Source organism: Sphaeramia orbicularis, chromosome 8 (genome assembly GCF_902148855.1).
Source record: "Sphaeramia orbicularis chromosome 8, fSphaOr1.1, whole genome shotgun sequence".
Classification (NCBI taxonomy): Eukaryota; Metazoa; Chordata; class Actinopteri; order Kurtiformes; family Apogonidae; genus Sphaeramia; species Sphaeramia orbicularis.
The window spans coordinates 21915946-21937820 of NC_043964.1; the positions used below are offsets into that span (position 1 = coordinate 21915946).

The following is a 21875-nucleotide window of genomic DNA, read 5'->3' on the forward strand; positions in this document are numbered from 1 at the left end:
GCACCCAACTATAAGCCACAGGTGTCTACATTGTAACATGAGATATTTACACAGAAAGATGGTAAACAGAAAGATTATTTACATATTTATTTCCATACCTTAACTGCTTTTTTCCAGACAGTGCCTGTAACAGGGCAGTAAAATGGCAGTAACACGGCTGGTTAAAAAACCCAGAAAAGTCATTGATCGCTCTTTTCATCTTCCTTCTGTGCATTGAAACCACTGCAGTCGTCTTCTTCAGTGCCGGAGTTGAATAGCCTCAGAAAGGTTCCGTCACACACCTTCTACGTCTATCTACCGTTGTTGCTCAATAGCACTTCCATGCAGCAGCTCTGTTTCCTTCTTGGACAGACACATCGATTGCTTTTAACTTAAAAGTTACATCATATGCATTTCTTCGTGTGTTTTCCTTGATGAGGGTTTGTGCATGACATGCAAAATGATTGTTAAAAGTTATGCTTAAAACTTCATCACCTCTTCCACCTGTTTGTCTCGCTTTTGCACTACCTTCTAGAGCGCCCCCTGGAGGCCATTAGCCCGTAAAAATCTATACATAAGCCGCATCGTTGTATAAGCCGCAGGGTTCAAAGCATGAGAAAAAAGTAGCGGCTTATAGTTTGGAAAATACGGTATGTAAAAAATGGATAATAATAATGATATTAACCCTTTCATGCAGAGTAGTCACTCCAGTGGACAGTTATTCTACAGCTGTTCTCTTGTATATTCATGGGTTTTGTTGTTTAGTTCCATATCAGCCAACACAGTGAACGCTCATGCATTATTCCATACAGTGAAATTCATACCATGCTTGAGTGTAAATCAATTGCTTGTTATTGTTATTAAATTGTAATTAACAAGGTGTTTTTTTTTTTAACAAAAAGTTGTGGGTTTTTTTGCATATTATCTCCATAAAGTGAGTAGTGACTAGTATTAGAGTATGTTAAAATGTGAGAAAACATCAGATTAGCTGCATTTTTATTTCATAGTTTTCACACAGTATATCAGTAAATATGTTTCTTTGCTTCTAAAGTTAAACTCATGGTGTCCAGGTGAGTGAACATTTTTGCAACTCCATGAAAAATAGGTTCATAAAAAATTTTTTCAATTGCATTTTTTTAATGCCTAGAGGAATAAAAACACTCCAGAAAAAAATCTTGATTAAGGCTCTCATAATTCATGCATGAAAGGGTTAACAAGCCTGTACACACAGCCAACCACACTCCTAGGAAATAAGACCAAAAAAAAAAAGTAAATTAAATTATATAACTTTTTTTTTTTTTGCATAAATACTTACATATGTATACACACAAAGTAGCATTCATAATCATAATACCATTATACAAAGAAAGAAAAAAAAAAATGAACTAATGTTTTTTTAATCAGTGTTTTGAATGTATCTGCAGTTAGATGATATAGCCCTGGACACATACACACACACAAACACATACACAGATGTCACTGTGTTGCATTTAAGGGCTCCTGTGTGTCGGTGAGGCAGCGTACTTGTGTGCCCGTACTGTCATAGAGGTTAAGCACACTGTTGTACTCATTGAGTCCCCTACCCCTGAGACAGGTCTAAAATAGTCCTTCTCTCCTCCACTGACCAGCTCTGACAACAGCAGCCTGAATCAGCACTCCAGATTAATCACTTCTTTGCACCTGTCATATACTGTACACACCTCCCCATCTCCCCCCTCCTCCTCCTCCTCCTCCTCCTCCTCCTCCTCCTCTTCCTCCTCCATCCTGCAGAACGTGAGATGGAGTGGCTATGCAGGCGTGGCTGTGTCTGCCATGAAGAAAGCTTTCAGCCAGTACAACCTCACCTCCCTCTCCTCGCAGGTCAGTAGCGGAGAGGCCGAGACTGGGGTTGGATTGGAGGGCGAGAACTTCAGCTGGTTGAACTGTAGGCCTGGCCATGGGCAGGGGACTGAGCAGACAGAATGAAAAATTCATGTGTATACCTGAGGGATAGTTCGGATTTTATTACATTATCATGTGTTTTCGCTCGTAGCTGACGAGTCTGTGAATGAGCATTAGCGCGTGGCTGTGCAGATGAGATTTATTAATGTTATTTGTATGGAGAAGAGCTGACAATTAATTAAAAGAAATAAATGAATTGTGCTTAAAGGGGTTCTATGTAGTATTGATATTCAAAATTCTCAGTTGTAGGAGGAGGTTGTGAACCAGAACACCTGTGGGACCAGAACCACCAACGTATCAATGCTACATATCCACAGGCTGCATCACTCACTGAATAGAGTATAAAGTTTTAGATTACATTACATTACATTACATTACAACAGACTAGACTAGACTTCATGTATCCACAGACTGTTTCACTCACTGAATGAAGTATAAAACTTTAGATTAGATTAGATTAGATTAGACTAGATTAGACTAGACTAGACTTTATGTATCCACAGACTGTATCACTCACTGAATGAAGTATAAAACTTTAGATTAGATTAGACTAGATTAGATTAGACTAGACTTTATGTATCCACAGACTGTATCACTCACTGTATAAAGTATAACACTTTAGATTAGATTAGATTAGATTAGATTAGTCTTTATGTATCCACAGACTGTATCACTCACTGAGTAAAGTATATAACTTTAGATTAGATTTGATTAGATTAGACTAGACTAGATTAGATTACAATAGATTTGATTAGATTAGACTAGACTAGACTAGACCTTATGTATCCACATACTGTATCACTCACTGTATAAACTATAAAGTTTTAGATTAGATGATTAGATTAGATTAGACTTTATGTATCCAGACTGTATCACTCACTTTATAAAGTATAAAATTTTAGATTAGATTAGATTAGATTAGACTTCATGTATGCACAGAATGTATCACTCACTGTATAAAGTATAAAGCATTAGATTAGATCAGATTATATTAGATTAGACTTCATGTATCCACAGACTGTATCACTCACTGTATAAAGTATACAGATTTAGATTAGATTAGATTAGATTAGACTTCATGTATCCACAGACTGTATCACTCACTGTATAAAGTATACAGATTTATATTAGATTATATTAGATTAGATTAGATTAGATTAGACTTCATGTATCCACAGACTGTATCACTCACTGTATAAAGTATACAGATTTAGATTAGATTAGATTAGATTAGACTTCATGTATCCACAGATTGTATCACTCACTGAATAAAGTATAAATCTTAAATATAAAGCACATCTGTTAAACCTCTCTATTTACACATTAAGGCTGGGTTAAACCCAAAGGGGCTCATTTAATGTTGGAGTTTATCAAAACTAGGTTTAACATGAATGAATCTAGGTGTGAAATGAAGCACATCTGTGTTGATTAATTAAAATTGAGCCTTTGTTTAATCCAAACTTAACTTTATTCACATAGCACCGTTCATACAAAATGCAGCTCAACTTGTTTCACAAAACAAGATTAAAGCAGCAAGGACAGGAAATAGAGAATTGAAATTCCAAGTTTTTCTTTTTGAAATAAGACATTTCTAAATGTAACTGAATTGATATAGAATCAAAAGAAAGGAAGTATATTTAGCTGTATTATTTTATAGTATCTTCCACCACAGAGAATGGTTATTGAAATGCCAGCTGAATGTCAAATAGTAGTCAAGCAAATATGATAAAAGAGCTAAAAATGATAAATCTACCACACCAGTTTTGCTTGGTTCTTTTTTTTCTGTTAACATTATACGTACCAATGATTTGTATGCAATGTCACCATCATGTGGATGTGTTTCAGCTCTCTGTTACATGTTCTCTGTCAGTGTCCTTGGTTTTATTTTACTTTGTAGCGGCAAGATCCTCAAGAAACTTTAAAAGGGCTTTACTCCTGAACAGCTGTTTGATTTGAAAATAAATAAATAATTAATTTACCAACAACATCAACTCTGGTCATAAATCAGCAGCAACAGAAAGTAAATTAGACACATCTATGTTAATTGTTAATTTTTCCTTTTTATGCTTGAATTTTTATTGTTTCTGCCGTACACCTTACATAACAATTGTGCAGGGCAACAATGGCAAGAAAAAATTCTATAATAAATGATAAAAGAAAAAGTAGATAAAGAAATAATTATTTTGCCTAAAGCACCTGTATTTCCCACCTCCTCCACACCCACACATATACGCAAAGACAACACAAATAGGCAAAAGAATGAGAGAATGAAAGTAGGACAAAATAGGCAGATAAATAGTTACTGAAATAATTTCTCTCAAATCTATAATGCCCAGGTGAACACCAAAAACACACGTATTTATTAATATATATGTATACAGTCACGGAAAAAATTATTAGACCACCCTTGTTTTGTTCAATTTGTTGTTCATTTTAATGCCTGGTACAACTAAAGGTACATTTGTTTGGACAAATATAATGATAACAACAAAAATAGCTCATAAGAGTTTAATTTAAGAGCTGATATCTAGACACATGTGTTTTTAATTATGTTTGTTTTTTTTTAAGTTTGTGGATACTGCTGGAACCTGTAAATTTCCCTATGGGATTAATCAATCAATCAATCAATCTATCAATCTATCTATCTATCTATCTATCTATCTATCTATCTTACAGTGGTTTTCCTGATAATAACCAAAATCACTTCAGTTCTTCCATTTATATCTATGGCATTGTACTGCCAAAAACAGTGCTTTTAGGCATTCCATGTTTTCTTTTCTGTCTGTTGTAGTCACATAATACACACAGGAGTTAGTACTTGATTGCATAACCATTGTTTTTGATAACTTTTGATGGTCTAATAGTTTTTTCCACGACTGTATATACATATATGCAATGAACAACAAGAGTATGAAAAGTATGTCAGTATATTTTTACAGCATTAAATATTTCAAATAAATTGCAAAGTTTAATGTGTTAATTTATATTTTTTCATGTGCATGAATGCTGTAGTCTGCTTCTATCTATGTTGGCATAATTGCTGTTTTAATATTTGAGTTTTGACTTACTGGAACATGTGCAGCCACTGTAAACAAAGCTAATGTTCATTCATGACTAAATGGTGCCACCTTAATGAAAGGAAAATCTGAACTATCCTGCATCAAATGCCTGCCTTGTCCTGACTAAAGTAGGTTATGCCCATGCTGTGTTCTTAGCATTAGCCCAGGGGTCTCAAACATAAGGCCCGGGGGCCAAATGCAGCCAGCCAAAGGTTCCAGTCCGGCCCGTGGGATGAATTTGGAAAGTTCAAAAATTCCGCAGTCAAGGCTGTGGAACTCATTTTAGTTCCGGTTCCATATGCAGATCAGTATGATCTACAGTAAAATAATAAGAACAGAATAACCGAGAAAAAGAATGACTTCATATTTTCTTCTCGGTTTGATGTGAAAAAGATAATATTAAATTATGTCTATAAATAATAACTTCAAATATTTGTCTTTGTTTTAGTGCAAAAAATAACATTAAATAATGAAAATATTTACATTTACAAACCATCCTGTAACAATAAAATGTGAATAACCTGAACAATTATGAACAACCTGAAATGTCTCAAGAAAATTAAGCACAATTTTAACCATTTTTTGCCTGTTACTAAGTGTTTCGTGTCTTTGTAGATCTGATCCATAATGCACATCTATAAATGATAAATTGAGGTATAATATTGTTAAAATTGCACTCATTTTTCAAAGAAATTTCAGTTTTTTCAGGTTATTCACATCTTTTTTGTTTGGATAGTTTATAAAAGTAAGTCTTTTCATAATTTAATGGGGTTTTTTGCACTAAAACAAAGACAAAAATTTGGAGTTGTCATTATTTATAGGTTAATATGCTATTATTTTACTGGTGCGGCCCACTGGAGATTAAATCGGACTGACTGTGGCCCCCAAAAGAAAATGAGTTTGAGACCCCTGCATTAGCCTGTATGTACCTACTGTAACTGTCTGTTGAGTGTTCATGCAATGAGCTATCAGAAATCCAATGATGTCTGGGATTTAGTTCACAGCAGTGTATGAACATGCAGATTATTATGTGTGCAAACATAGTCCATGGTGTTTGCGCTGTAACCGTGCTCTTCCCTCACTGTGTTCTTCTCTCACTTCCTGCCGTTACCTGTCCTGTCCTCTCCAGACCAAACTGGCCTTGCAGAAGCAGCTGACCAAGAGCTTGACTACTGGCTTCCTGCCCAGCCCCCTCACACCACCGACTCTGTGCACAGTGGCAACGAACCCACTGGCTCTGCGTCACCCAGTGGGCACCACCACGTTCATCCAGACCCCCTTCCTGGGCCCCGCACTGTTCCGGCCTGCCCCGGGGCCTCTGCGGGCCGCACACACACCCATCATCTTCTCCCCGTATTAAAGACGTGACCCACCTCCCATCTGAGCTCCGCCCCCTCTGTCCCTTTACCAAGCCCCAGGCCCCTCCTTCGGTGTGACCCACATGACAAAGGCCACACGCAAACTATGCAGCCCACCTGACTTAAAATGGAGAGAGTGCACAAGTCCTGACGCTCATTAGGCCACGGGGGCCCAGAGCTGTTCCTATCATATAAAGGCCAAGATCCCCATCATGCCTTCTTTCTGCTCCTCGTATCATGACCTAAGGAGCAGGACAGGCCTCCAGACAGTGACTGGTGCACAGAGGCCGCTTTTATAGCCATTTCATGGGTCAACATAGTTTGGATTATGGATATTATTGTGTAATTTATTAGAAAGCAAACATAGAAAACTCTAGATGTATGTTTAGTGTGGTTGCCACAAAATAAGGTCCCTTTACTTGATGCTCTTTTAAAACATTTTTAACTTATTGCTTTGAGAGGGGGGGGGGGGGGGGGGGGGGGGGTTATGAAAGTTAGTTAGATCAGAGGCCTGTCTGGAAAAGCCAGTCGCATTGATCAGTGTTTTCAATTAACAAGCGCGAAGAATCCTCTGAAGTTAAATGCTGTCTGTGTATCGGCCACTTCTCGCAGATTTGTATTTCAACATCTCGCTCCGCTTCTGGACTCGGATGTAACATTTCGACAGTCGCAGATGCTCTCATTTTCGTTTTCACTTCCAACCAAACATGATTTCACCCACACTGATACGACCCCTTTCTCATATCACTGGTATTCTTTCATTAATTATGAAATTCTCAATGATTTTCTTTATTTACGGAACATTTTGACAAGGACAGTCATGTTGATCAGTGTTTTCAATTAACAAGCGCAAAGAATCCTCTGAAGTTAAATGCTGTCTCTGTATCGGCCACTTCTCGCAGATTTGTATTTCAACATCTCGCTCCGTTTCTAGACTCGGACGTAACGTTTCGACTCACGCCACTACAGTCGCAGATGCTCTCATTTTCACTTCCAACCAAACATGATTTCACCCACACTGATATAACCCTTTCTCATATCACTGGTTTTCTTTCATTAATTATGAAATCCTCGATGATTTTCTTTATTTACAGAACATTTTGACAAGGACAGTCACATTGATCAGTGTTTTCAATTAACAAGTGCGAAGAATCCTCTGAAGTTAAATGCTGTCTCTGTATCGGCCACTTCTCACAGATTTGTATTTCAACATCTCGCTCCACTTCTAGACTCCGACGTAACGTTTCGACTCGCAACGCTATAGTCGCAGATGCTCTCATTTTCACTTCCAACCAAACATGATTTCACCCACACTGATACGACCCCTTTCTCATATCACCGGTATTCTTTCATTAATTATGAAATTCTCGATGATTTTCTTTATTTACACAGCATTTTGACAAGGACAGCAAAAACAAAACAGAAAAGGCAAAGAAAACTCATTAAAATAAAACAAATTAGGTGTATAAAAACTAATTAAGTGTAAATAATAAGAAACTAAAATAGCGGCTGTCCGATAAAAGTAAAAGGGATTTAACGCAGATCACTGACTGATTTCCTCTGGCTTTATTTGCACGGAATTAATCTACAAGAATAAATAAATATTCCCCCAAGAAATCAGCAGAATTCACGAGAAAATACGCTTAAAAATTAATGCTCGAAAATGGCTCTGACAGTCACATCGTGTGGCGACAACTCTGGAAGCAGCTTCAAACTTTTGGAGGGCAAATGTGACAGTTTTTATCTGAGCAGCATGTGTTTCTAAAAGCACACTCTGTTTGTCTATATAGTGAAACCCTCTGGGCCACGTTTTACACCTCCAGCCCTCTGCATCAACACTCCTCCTCCATCCCACGACTCATACAATTAAACAGTTTCTTCTGTAATTCTGAGTCACAGCCACATTCACAGGCCCACAGATTTTTTTTTTCCAGGATTAAACACTCATTAAGGCTCAGAAAAGGTCAACTTGTCATCTTGACTTTGTTTCAATTTCCAAATCTGTCTTCAGTCATTTTTTTTTTTTCGCTCCAGTTCGTCATTCTCGCGATGCAGCTTGAACATAACGCCTTGGTCAAGCTAGCGGCAAAGCAATATTTTTGCAGTTATACATGTCTTACGTTACAAAATGTCATGTTTCCCCCCTTTTTTCCCCCTTCTTGTGACTGCTCTTTTTCTTTCTATTTTCCTTCTCCCCTGCTGTCATCACTCTGCTGTTGCCCTTGATTTTCTTTGGCGTTATCGCAGCGTGAGATGATGAGGTGCAGCGAAAAGCCTCCAGACACGTGCGCAAATCGCACGCATAATGAGAACACAATGAATAACTTGAAGACTTGATGATATTTCGGAACTCGTTGAAAAGTTCGGATGACAGTAGGTGGGGAGATGGCTCAGCTCGTACTTGATTGACATCCCGTTGTGGAGTCTGGGCACAGCGTGGGAGGGAACAAAGCACAGTGCCATGGCAACCACATTAAAAGCACCTTAAAACTGATTTACTTATAAAAGCAATGAAAATTGTGTTCATGTTTTGTTTTTTTTTTTAATTATTATTATTCTAATATAGATGTATGGTTTTACAGTCCCATGTCAGTTTAAGTGATGATTTTGCTTAGAAAAAAAAACAATCAGGTGAAAATGATCAATTTATGGGTTATCCATGACTAAGACAAGTATCACATTTAAAGCAATACATTCAATATTTTTATGTTTACGATGTGTTTTTCGCTGTGTCAATGGCTTTATCTATTCTATACTGTACACACCTGTAACAATGTATTATGTGCTCCCATGCAGCCAAGAGCCAGTTGTCAACACCGAGGAGTCATTTGAAGTGAAGGGTTGTTCTGACGGCGCTGCCCTTGACGCTTGATGCTCATGGTCAGTCTCCACATGTTGCGATTCGTTGCTGAGCTGTTCCATTTTTAGCCGCTCTCGCACTGCGGAAGAGGGTGCTTCAGTCAGAGCGCCATATGACATTGCTTGTTTCACTTTTTAGTGGAGCGGAGAGAACTTTTTGTACGACTGTCCGCCACTGAGCATAACGATGTTACGTCACAGACAAGTGTTTGGGATAAGTGTCACAAGTGCAACATCCACCTGTCATATTGCTGTTCATGCCCCGTGTGCTAAACCCCCCACCCCCTTCCCCACTCTGAAACCCTGACCTACACATGGATATCTACAGATGTATGTCAAAACAGACTCTTGGCAGCGTCTCATAAGGACTTGGAGTGCACACATCATCCTCCCCTCGACACTCATACCAAATCATGTTCTCTTAAATACAGTAATGGAGCAAATCCTATGCATTTTTCATTGTGCAATATGTATAGTTGTCTGTGATGCAGCAGTGCCATCTGTCGTGAAAACCCTGTAATTGCCATCAAGTAGTAGTGCTTCGACAAAAACCTTTCATCCGATGTACATTTCTGTTCAAACCCCCCCACCCCCACCCTCTTTCCCAACTACTATAAGTTTTACTGGGTAAGTGAAGCCGCCGGATCTCCCATCATACTGATGTGATCTTCCCCAGTCGCGCTACTCAGTGAACCAGCCAGCCTTTAATCGTCACTGTTTGTTTCTATTGCTCAGTGGGATCTCTGACCTAAAGAACTGAAACTTTCTTAAAATTAAGAATTTAGAGGAGGCAGATTATATGTAGAAAACCATAGAGTAACTATAAAGATTTTATCAAGAGTTGCTATTGTTATCTGTATCATAATGAACTGCTATAGATGGTAGAAGAGAGTAGATTATGTTATTGTAGGCTCTGTGCAGCATACAAGGACAAGACAAAAAACAAAACAAAACAAACAAAAAAAAAAAAAAAACGCTTTTCTTTTTTTTTTTCTCCATTTCATTTGTTATTTACATGGTTTTACCGACATGTTTTTTTTAAGTACAAGAGAAAATATTTAAACACATTATTTGAGTGTTCTCTTTTTGTTTCTTGTTAACGGTGACTGAATTAATAATCTAATTCAAGGCCTTTTTAAGACAATATCCTAACGTCACATTAGCCAGGCCTTCTCAGGGGTGACAGGTTGAACAAATGCTACCATGACCATCCATTCAGGGTATCCCTCCATGGCTCTAGAGAGCAGGAAACACTGTACACATGGATGGACTGTCAAAAAAAAAACAAAAAAAAATTACAGTGCTGTACAATAGAGAGGACAAGGGATGGATTTTGGAAAATAAAGCTTTTAGAACTTGTAAAAAAAAATGTTTTAATGGTTATGTAAATGTTTTTTTCTGTGTGTGTGAACAAATGTGTGTGTGTCAAAATGAAAAACAACATTTCAGGAGGCAATACTTTGATTCAAATTGATGTCTGAGCAATAACAATATGCGTGTGGGTGTTTGAGGGAAAAACAACCAGAAAAAAAAAAAAAAAAAAAAGACATGACAGAAAATCCAGGCAGATGATTGCTGATGAATAAACAGTGATAACATGAAGACTCACATTTAGGAAGGTGCTCCAAATTGCACTTGCAGTCTTTCTTTGATCAGTTGCTGTTTTGTATAATTGAATACGACAGAGAGGATGTTAAAAAAAGAAAATAAGACTGGTTTTAAAATACTGTTTATTAATCTGAGCTGACCTCCTAAGAGTCGGGGAAAATAGAAATAAAACTGAGACGTAGCAGCGGTTTTATGAGATTTTTTAAGTTTGCAGGTGCTGGTCTGCAAGGTTCTTTGAAAGTGTTGGACACCCTCACAGCATCTGTTCATGTGACAACCCACAGCTACTCATTTTCCACTCATTTCGGGAAACAGTGTGTCACAGCAGGATTGGTGTTTAGCCAGGAGAGAGAGTTGAAAGTAAATGGAAACAAGTTAAAGCTACCACGTCTGAGCATCTGTGGCTCACGATGCAGTCATGGAATAATACACCTGAGTGGTTGATGGGGTTTATACACAAGCTAATCTCCTTTATCTTCACGGTATTCTTCACAGATGGTAATTCACAGTACATCTGGCCTGACTCCAGCTACTGCAGAAAGATTTGATACTGAACAGTGAATCATCACAATTATGGAGCAGCTCAGCGTCCTACTGTTGTTGACATCCTCTGTCCTTTTGCCAACGTGATACTGTATTAACTATCTGCTGTGCTGGGCTCCGTCACGTCCCCAAACTAACTCTGACACAGTGAAACCAGGCAAAGAAGTGTCTGCAGTGACGAATCCACAGCTTTAACCCATAAATACCCAAACGTCCACCAGCGACCAGAAGCATATACTGATATGAAATGTTCCTGTTGATGCACTAATTCTATCAATATGTGTAAATAATTGGTGTAAAATGCAGTTATTCATCTTTTCATGGTCATCGGATATGACCCATTTGGACGTGAACATGGAAACACTGTCATCTTCTAAAGCACAGGTGTCAAACATGTGGCCCGGGGGCTAAATCCGGCCCGCCAAAGGGTCCAGTCCGGCCCTTGGGATGAATTTGTGAAATGCAAAAATTCCACTAAGATATTAACAATCCTTTTAGTTCAGGTTCCACATTCAGACCAATTCAATCTCAAGTGGGCAGGACCAGTAAAATACTATCATAATAACACAAAAACAACAACTCCAAATTTTCTCGTTGTAAATGTAAATATTTGCAACTATTTACACTAAAACAAAGTATAATTTCACAAAAAATGTGAAGAACCCGAACAAATATGAACAACCTGAAATATCTTAAGAGAAGTAAGTACAATTTTAACAAGATTCTGTCTGTTTCTAAATGTTTTTGTGTATTTGTAGAACCACTGTGATCTGTAAGTTATAATGTACATGTGTAAATGATAAACTGAGGCAGAATATTGTTAAAATTACACTTATGTTTTTTCAGTTTGTTCATGTTATTCACATCTTTTGAAAGGATAGTTTGTAGATGTAAACCTTTTCATAATGTATAAAAAACAGAGAGAAAAGTTTGGAGTTGACACTATTTATATATTATTATGTTATTATTTTACTGGTTCGGCCCACTTCAGATCAAATTTAGCTGAATGTGGCCCCTGAAATAAAATGAGTTTGACAACCTTGTTCTACAGCATTGATTCATTAGTAAAACCCATGGAGCTGGATCATTGACAGTGGATGGAGACACTGGATTTATGTTCAGTTAATGATAGATTTGCTGGAAAAGTCACTTTTTCTTCATTTTTTTCTGTTTTAATAAAATAACCTTTGAATTTACTCTTGAGTTTTCATGAGCATCCAAATTAAATATAGGAATTTACAGTGAAAAATTTAAAATTCAGAAGATAATATAATAAATGGTGATAAATCACTTACTTCTGCCTGTTAAAGGGAAGTTTTTCCTCGCCACTGTCACCAGTCACAAGTGTTTGCTCCTGGAGGATTCTGTTGGGTTTCTGTAAATTGACTTAGAGTCTGGTTTTGACCAACTCTATATATAAAATGTCAAGAGATAACTTTTTTGTGATCTGGCGCTATATAAATAAAATTTGATTGATTGAGTGATTTAATTGGTTTTCCCCTGTAAGTCGCTTTGGAAAAAAGCGTCTGCCAAATGCGTAAACATAAACATAAACTTACGAAAGGCTAAATAGAGGAAAAAATTCATTTGGGAACTGCGCAAAAGTAACACTGGGTCTTAATGGGTTAAATATCATCAGATATGACCCATTTGGACGTTCAGAGGTTCTGTAGTTACCGTGGAAACACTGTCATTTTCTACAACATTAATTTACCCATAAAATCCATGGAGTTTGATCAATAACAGTGGATGGACACACTGGATTTATGTTCAGTTAATGATAGATTTGCTGAAAAAGTCACTTTTTCTTCATTTTTTTCTGTTTTCATATAATAACCAATATAATAATAATTATATATTATAATAATTTACTCTAGAGCTTTCGTGAGCAACCAAATTAAATATAGGAATTTACAGTGAAAAATGTAAAATTCAAAGGATAATATTATAATAAATGTTGATAAATCACTCAAGAAAGGTTAAATCAGTAGTTCTCAACCTTTTTTGGCTCATGACCCCATTTTAACATCACAAATTTCTGGCGACCCCAGACACTCAAAACTGAGACTTTTTTTGTTTTTGTTTTTTTTGCTAAAATTAATTTGTTTTTGATCATGTAATAGTTTGCTATACTATGTTGCAAATAAACATTAATTTTAGTCAACATTTAGTCTATATAATGTATATTATTATGGACAGAGGCAGAAAAGCCAGGTGTAGATTACTGCAAAAAGTAATAATTTGATTTTCCATGGTCAGGATATGTACAGTCAGTCCATCTTGGATTTACAAGGCTGACAATTAATACTGAACAAACAAGAACTCAAACTATGAATTATGAAAGAGCTGCAGCCTCTGAAACTGACCACAATGAACATTTGAAAGATAAACAGTACCACAGTGCTTCAGTTTCAGCTTCACAGTTTGTCATGTCTGTTATGGATTGTGATTGTCTCTCTCAACTCACCATATATTTTTTATTTGTAAGTTTTGATTTTTTTCTTCTTTTTTTTTTTAATCATTCATTCATTCATTTTCTGAACCCGCTTTATCCTCACTAGGGTCACGGGGGTCGCTTGGAGCCTATCCCAGCTACATAGGGGCGAAGGCGGGGTACACCCTGGACAAGTCGCCAGTTCATCGCAGGGCTGACATATAGAGACAAACAATCACTCTCACATTCACACCTATGGGCAATTTAGATTAACCAATTAACCTATTAGTGCATGTTTTTGGATTGTGGGAGGAAGCCGGAGTACCCGGAGAGAACCCACGCAGACACAGGGAGAACATGCAAACTCCACACAGAAAGGTCCCACCCCCCCGTCGACTGGTGTTGGAATCGAACCCAGGACCTTCTTGCTGTGAGGCACGAGTGCTAACCACTGCACCACCGTGTCGCCCTTTTTTTAATCAGTTACTAGAAATTTCAAGTGACCCACATGGGGTCCCAACCCTAAGGTTGAAAAACACTGGGTTAAACAGGGAAAAAATTCATTTGGGAACTACCACAAAAGTCGCACTGGGTCTTTAAGGGTTAAATATGAACATGTGAAAAAATAATTGGTGTAAAATGCAGTTTATCATCTTTTCATGGTCATCAGATATGACCCATTTGGACGTTCAGAGGCTCTGTAGTGAACATGGAAACACCGTCATCTTCTACAATATTGATTCATCAGTAAAACCCATGGAGTTGGATCAATGACAGTGGATGGAAATGCTTAGTTTATGTTTAAGTAATGATAGATTTGACTGAAAAAGGCTTTTTTTTTTCCAGGTTTTCTCTGTTTTTGATACAATAAACCTCAACTTTAATATGAGCTTTTATGAACATCCATATGATCAGTAGATTAAATATAGGAAAATACCTGATTTTCACTGGAAAAATGCAAAATACAGAGGATAATATAATAAATGATGAAAAATCTCAGAGGAAAGGTTAAATATAGAGGAAAAAAATCATTTGGGATCTGACACAAAAGTAGCGCTGGGTCTTTATGGGTTAATCTATTATGTCTTAAGTTGTGTGAGCTCTGTAGTCTCTGTATTAATTGCCTACTTTCATTTGTAGGAGAGCTTGTGGATTATATATTGATGTTGTCCTCCATGTCCCAGACCGTGAAGCCAGACAATTCTTTGTGCAAATGGAAGATAAGCACAACATCAAGTCAAGCAGCTCCTGTGGTGCCAATCAAAGGAAATCAGTCGGATCCGCAGCTCGTACTAAAGCCAGCGCAGTGGCAGAAGGACAGGATGACCTTGCCATGATGTGACACGGTTATATCCGCCATATTGATCCATTATCTTATCTAAACACTCTCCATTGGAGGGTGTGACACTCTTTATCTGCTGTGGTGGTGGTCGGCCACTGCTCCCTCAGTTAAGAGTTGTCCCACATAATATATACAGAAAATTATTGGACCACCCTGGTTTTCTTCAATATCTTGTTCATTTTAATGCCTGGTACAACTAAAGGTACATTTGTTTGAACAAATATAATGATAACAACAAAAATAACCCATAATAGTTTAATTTATGAGCTGATATCTAGCCATTTTCCATGTTTTTTTTTTAATAATAGGGTGAGAAACACAGATGGACAGTCCACCACTTTTTGATTCATAACTTTTGAACCAGACAAGTTTAAGACAAATATTACATAGAATTGGAAAGGTCTAAATGTCATTTTAAACATACTCAAAGGGCAAAATTTAGTTTCAAGTTTTTTTAAATGAAAAATATTACAAAACTACTGCGTCACAGATGGACAAAAAATTAACATCTATTTTTTGCAAGAATTACAAAATTCTCAAAAGTGAAGTTCCTAATGACATTTTTATCTTAAAATGAATGAATGAATTTATTTTGGTTTGTACATCAATCATAACAAACACAACACCAAAAAAGGAATTGACTAGAAGCAAAAGCGTATCTTTTTTGCCTATCCTTCTCACCTGATACACCGCTTACATCAACTTAAATGTGGACAGCATCGAGCATTCACACCATAAAAAAAAAAAAAAAAATCAACAGTAACAAAACATATCTACCATCTCAATTCAATATTCCTAAATAACTTTAAACTTAAGGCACTTTTTTTTTTTAAATTTTACATTTTGTCAAACGAGTGAATAACTTAAATGCAACATCAGGTCCATTCCAGTTTCACACCCACAACCCCAGTCCATCTAGACTTCACATTTGTTCTCCCTTTAGTCCACTCACAAATATGAAAACCTCTGAAATTATAATTACTCTCTTTTAATTCCAAGAAATCCCAAATGGCATTTGGGACAATACTATTTGTATCCCTCATCTTCCATATACCTATTTAGAAACAATTTTTTATTCAGTGTAAACCTTAAACCCTCTATTTTACAACCTAATAATTGGTTAGAGGAAAAAAAAAAATTTAATCATGCCTAAATAGCAAGAGTTTTGACAAATGGCAGCGTCATGGATGGACGACTAAAGTAAAAATCAAATTAAACAGTTTTTATTTCAATAATCAATATCATAGACATTTTTTTTTTGTTTTTTTGTTTTTTTTTACAACATTATTTACAACATTCAAATAATATTAACATTATATTCAAGTGTATTTTGCATAGATATATGCATTTATTAATTTTAAGCACTGTGTGTTTAGAATATGACATAAATAATATAATAGTCAAATATCAATGTATTTGGAATAAATGTAGTTTATTTGTGAGAGTTTATAAAATAAACCCAGAATGACGGCAGAAAACTGTGTCACTTTCCAAACATTCACACTCATAAAACTCCTCAAATTTTTTTCACAATTTTTTTCTCATTTCAAAATACATTTTCCTGAAAATATGACTAATTGCCTACCCAAAAATATAAATTTGGTGTCGATGATTGTAATTAAATTTTTTTGACCAGATGTTAACCTTCCCTTGACTTTGCTCAGTAACCAAAATCACTTCAGTTCTTCCATCAATAGCTATAGCATTGTACTGCCAAAAAAAGTGTTTTTAGGCATTCCATGTTTTCTTTTCTGTCTGTTTTAGTCACATGATACACACAGGAGTTAGAACTGGATCGCATAACCACTGTTTTTGATGACTTTTGATGGTCTAATAATTTTTTCCGTGACTGTATATATAACATATAATTACAAAGCAATGGAGGAGAAAACGTAACAAGGGATGTTTCACTCAAGGTTATAATAGTTTTGGATTTTTAATTATAGTTTAGTTTTAATTAGTTTTGACTTTTTTTTCTCTTATTCAGTTAATTTTAATTAGTTTTTAGAGCAGGTTTGTTAGTTTTTATTAGTTATCGTTTTTTTCTGAATGCTTAGTTTTAGTTTAGTTTAGTTTAGTTTTAGTATTAGTTTTAGTTATTTCATATATTTTATCTTCCTCATCATCCTATTCAAAGAAATTAGTGAGGCGCGGATATGGGTTACCCTGGACACTTTATTTGGGGGTCGGGTTAGGGCGGCTCATGGACTGAGCAGAGACACAATGTACCGTACAATGTATAAATTCCCTATAGCAGGTTGAGGGGGGGTGCAATCCATACACAACGTCACTTACGTGAAACAATGCGAAGATGTGCAAAGCATGAGAGGTGATGCACAAAGCAGCCAGCAGTTAAACCAGATACAAACATATATAACCAGCTAACCAGCAGTTAAAGCAGATAGAAACATATATAAACCAGCTAACCAGCAGTTAAACCAGATAGAAACATATATAACCAGCTAACCAGCAGTTAAACCAGATACAAACATATATAACCAGCTAACCAGCAGTTAAACCAGATAGAAACATATATAACCAGCTAACCAGCAGTTAAAGCAGATAGAAACATATATAAACCAGCTAACCAGCAGTTAAAGCAGATAGAAACATATATAAACCAGCTAACCAGCAGTTAAAGCAGATAGAAACATATACAAACCAGCTAACCAGCAGTTAAAGCAGATAGGAACCTATTATAAACCAGCTAACCAGCAGTTAAAGCAGATACAAACATATATAAACCAGCTAACCAGCAGTTAAACCAGATAGAAACATATATAACCAGCTAACCAGCAGTTAAAGCAGATAGAAACATATATAACCAGCTAACCAGCAGTTAAAGCAGATAGAAACATATACAAACCAGCTAACCAGCAGTTAAAGCAGATAGAAACATATACAAACCAGCTAACCAGCAGTTAAAGCAGATAGAAACATATACAAACCAGCTAACCAGCAGTTAAAGCAGATAGGAACCTATTATAAACCAGCTAACCAGCAGTTAAAGCAGATAGAAACATATATAAACCACTTATAAACATATATAACCCAGTTCCTCATCAGTAAACCACACCTTAGCAGATCTCTCATCTCTTAATCATCTCCAGTTCCATTATTAGCCAACTTTGCTTCAGTTCAGTTCAGCTAGCTGTTGCTAGTAACATCAAACGTTTTTTACCATTCTAACAGGTTCCATACCTCTGTAATTGGATTAGTTTTCATCCTCCTCTTTTCTCCTCTTCTAAACTTTGCAGTTCAGGGCTTGGAAGGTCTTTTCATGGTGATAAACTCTCCAGTTTTTACCTGGATGCTAGTTCAACACTGACTCTGTCCTTTAGCTCTGCTCTGTCTCTGTCACTCATGCGCACACACACGGTACGCCAAAAAAAAAAAAAAACCCGACCCATGTATCACTACAGTAAACCCCAGACAGGACTGTGCTGCTGTATCCCAGCTTTAGTCTGTATGTTCCAGGTAGAGTGGGGACCAGAAGACCACTGGAAACCACCAGTGACCAGACATGACAGACTGTGAAGTGTTGTATGGTGTTACCAGCTAAAACTGCTGGAGCGAAATAAATTAATTTCATATCAATCCGACATTGACAAAGACGAAAACGAAGGGAATTGTATCCATAATTTTTATACGTTTTAGTTAGTTTTGTAAGCTCACGATACAGTTTCAGTTAGTTATCGTCTTTTTCTTTTAATTAGAGTTTTTATTAATTTCAGTTAACGAAAATGTTTTTTCAATTTTAGTTTTCGTCATTTCGTTCGTTTTCGTTAACGATAATAACCTTGGTTTCACTTCCACATTTAAATAAATTTTATGTCACGTCACAGTAATTATTATACCCCCACTCGCTCCAGAGGGATGTAAATATATCAGGAACCCAGATTTTTGTCCAACCCATTTCTCAGAGTGTTCACCCAATGCTTTTCAAATTTGATACACATAGTTTTTAACACTAGGAGAGGTGTAGTGCACAGTTTGATGGCTGAATACCTTTTTTTTTTTTTTTTTTTTTTTTTTTTTTTTTACAATTTTTAGAAATTTTTTAACTTTGTCCAACTGATTTTTCAAACACTATTCACCTGATTCTTTTCGAATTTGACACGTATTGTTTATATGTGTCTTTCTCTCAATTTTTGCAGTTTTATTTTATAAATTTTTGAAAGTTTTTGAAAAGATTGAAAGTAAAGACTCAAAACTAGAAGCACTCTGAGAGCGCAGACCTCCGCCAAGGCTGATCAGTGCCCCCCCCCCCCCCGATCACCACCAAAATTTAATCATTTCTTCCTTATCCCATTTCATTTCCAACAAACCCTGAAAATTTCATCCAAATCTGTCCATAACTTTTTGAGTTATGTTGCACACTAACGGATAGACAAACAAACAAACAAACAAACCCTGGCAAAAACATAACCTCCTTGGCGGAGGTAATTAATTCCTGTGTAGGCAGGGCATTAGTGAACAGGAGGGGCAAAGTGTTGTGTGACCTGGTGGGGGTATTAGAAAGGTCCATAGTTTTTCACTTGTTCATATTCAATAAAAGTAAAAGGATAAAGGTTGCAAATGGAAATGTTTTAGCAGAGATGGGTAGTAAGTTTTTTCACAAAATTGTACTGACTTAATGTATGATAAATTTAAGTTTTCTTATATTGACTTAATTTTTTGTATGTTTTTTTTTTTAGTGCATTAGGAGCTTTAATTTAATTTCTGTTTTTAGGTTGTATTTTTGTTTTTATTTTTTATGTTTGTTCTAACTTTTAAGCTATGAAGAGAACCTTGAATTACAGAAGTGGATGAAAAAAAAAACAAGATTTACAAAAATGTTGTGTATTAAATGTCACATCATGCACAATCATTTTATCCTTGTTTACTACAAACCATTAACATTAGATGAAAGCAAAGTTAATTTTTACGGCACTTGTGTTTTGTTTAAGTTTATGTAGTTTTATGTAATTTTTTATTTTCACGTCAATCAGCAAAATAGGGTTTTTTTGCAGCTATAGTGTATTTTATTTTAATTACAGTAACAATGGTACTTCGTAGTGACTATAACTTATATTTGTAAATTATATTTGAGTACATTCATGTGACAAAAAAACACACATTTGCTTCATTATATTTCATTACATTGTTTCGTTTTAAGAAGCACACATTCAGTTTTTGTCTTAACACTATCTACTGTTTATTTATGAGATGATATGACATGTGCTTTATTTCTTCAGATGAACATTTTACAGCATAGTGACTGTTTTTTGAAAGAATAAAGCAGATCAAAATTGCTCATGATTATTTTTAATAAATACTTAAATAGTGCTGTTACTTATGATTAGAGCTGTAACAATTACCGGTATTATGGTAAACCGTGGTAAAATTGCAGATGGTTAGTATCACCGTTTAAATTCTAATTATCATGATAACCGTGTTTGATTTCCGCACTTTTAGGGGAACAATCCCTATGTAAAGGTCTGCTTTTATGTCAAATATTTGAGCATAGTTTTAATGTATTATCATTTTGATTTTATATTCCTAATATTTGGAAACAATATTCACTTTTAAAGTATTTGAAAAGGTTCGTTAAGCATCTGTGTGTTATTTATGCAATAAATTATATACATTTTTCAAATCAGATTTTATATATTTTGTGTTTTCTGGCCTTTTATGTTGATATAGTAGGTTAAAGTGAAAAATAATAGACAGATGAGATAGATGAAGTTGTGCTGAAAAACAAAAGATACCAAACATGGGTATAGTAAACATTTGTTTATATAGTATATAAAGGCAAAATTAAAAGTACTGAAAAAAAGACAAAATAGGCTCAGACCACTAGGGGTTAATAGTTGAATGTTTCTGCCAACAGAAAGTACATTGTGCCTATTATTTTATCATCATTATTATTATTATTATTATTATTATTATTATTATTATTATTATTATTATTATTATTATTATTATTATTTTAAATACAACTTGGTTAAATTATTTCAGTGTGTATATAAGTACTTTTTGAACATTTTGAGCACAATTTCAATAATACCACAATAATAATGATAACCTTGATAATTTTGGTCACAATAACCGTGATATGAAATTTTCATATCATTACACACCTACTTATGATCATACAGTAGTCATGCTTCACCCTCGATATTACATCCACCTTCAATTTTGGCTCAAAACAAAAGAATTTGTCATTCTTTTCACAACTGCAAACAAAACTACTTGTTCTTTTCTCTAAGACACGAGCTCCCACTGATCTCCTTCCATCTCATCAAACTGAGCTCACACCAAGTTCATGTTTATGTTTTCTATCACAGCTCTCCAACCTTTTTATTTTTCACATTTGTCTGCCTCTGTTCGGTGTTTGCGACCCAATCACTGTGAACGCCTCCGCCTCCTTTACATGACGGTTTTCCTGATTTCTATTTTTTGTAAAGTCGTGACCTTGTTAGGCTATAAAATTTCACATATCCTTCGTGAAATGACTCAGTCCACCGGCTTTGATTTGGGTTTATCCCAGTTTTACTTTGATGTCCTTCAGTGCTTCCTCCTTTATGATTAGTTCTACCCAAACTCTAGTTGCTCACCATCTATTAAAGTCGGTACGCTTAACCCATAAAGACCCAGTGCTACTTTTGTGTCAGTTCCCTAATGAATTTTTCTCTATATTTAACCTTTCTTAAGTGATTTATCACCATTTATTATAATATTATCCTCAGTATTTTTGCATTTTTCACTAT

General features: G+C 35.8%; 1 protein-coding gene across 3 annotated transcripts in view; it reads left to right on the forward strand.

Moving 5' to 3' along the window:
• Positions 1–10527, forward strand: part of znf385c (zinc finger protein 385C) — a 373618-nt gene extending 363091 nt beyond the window's left edge. For all 3 annotated transcript variants that reach the window (XM_030141260.1, XM_030141261.1, XM_030141262.1), the window contains 2 exons: positions 1750–1839; positions 6109–10527. In XM_030141260.1, coding sequence (XP_029997120.1) covers positions 1750–1839; positions 6109–6339 — 321 coding nt within the window. In that variant the 3' untranslated portion in view covers positions 6340–10527. The remainder of the gene's footprint in view (positions 1–1749; positions 1840–6108) is intronic.
• The last annotated feature ends 11348 nt before the right edge of the window (positions 10528–21875 follow it).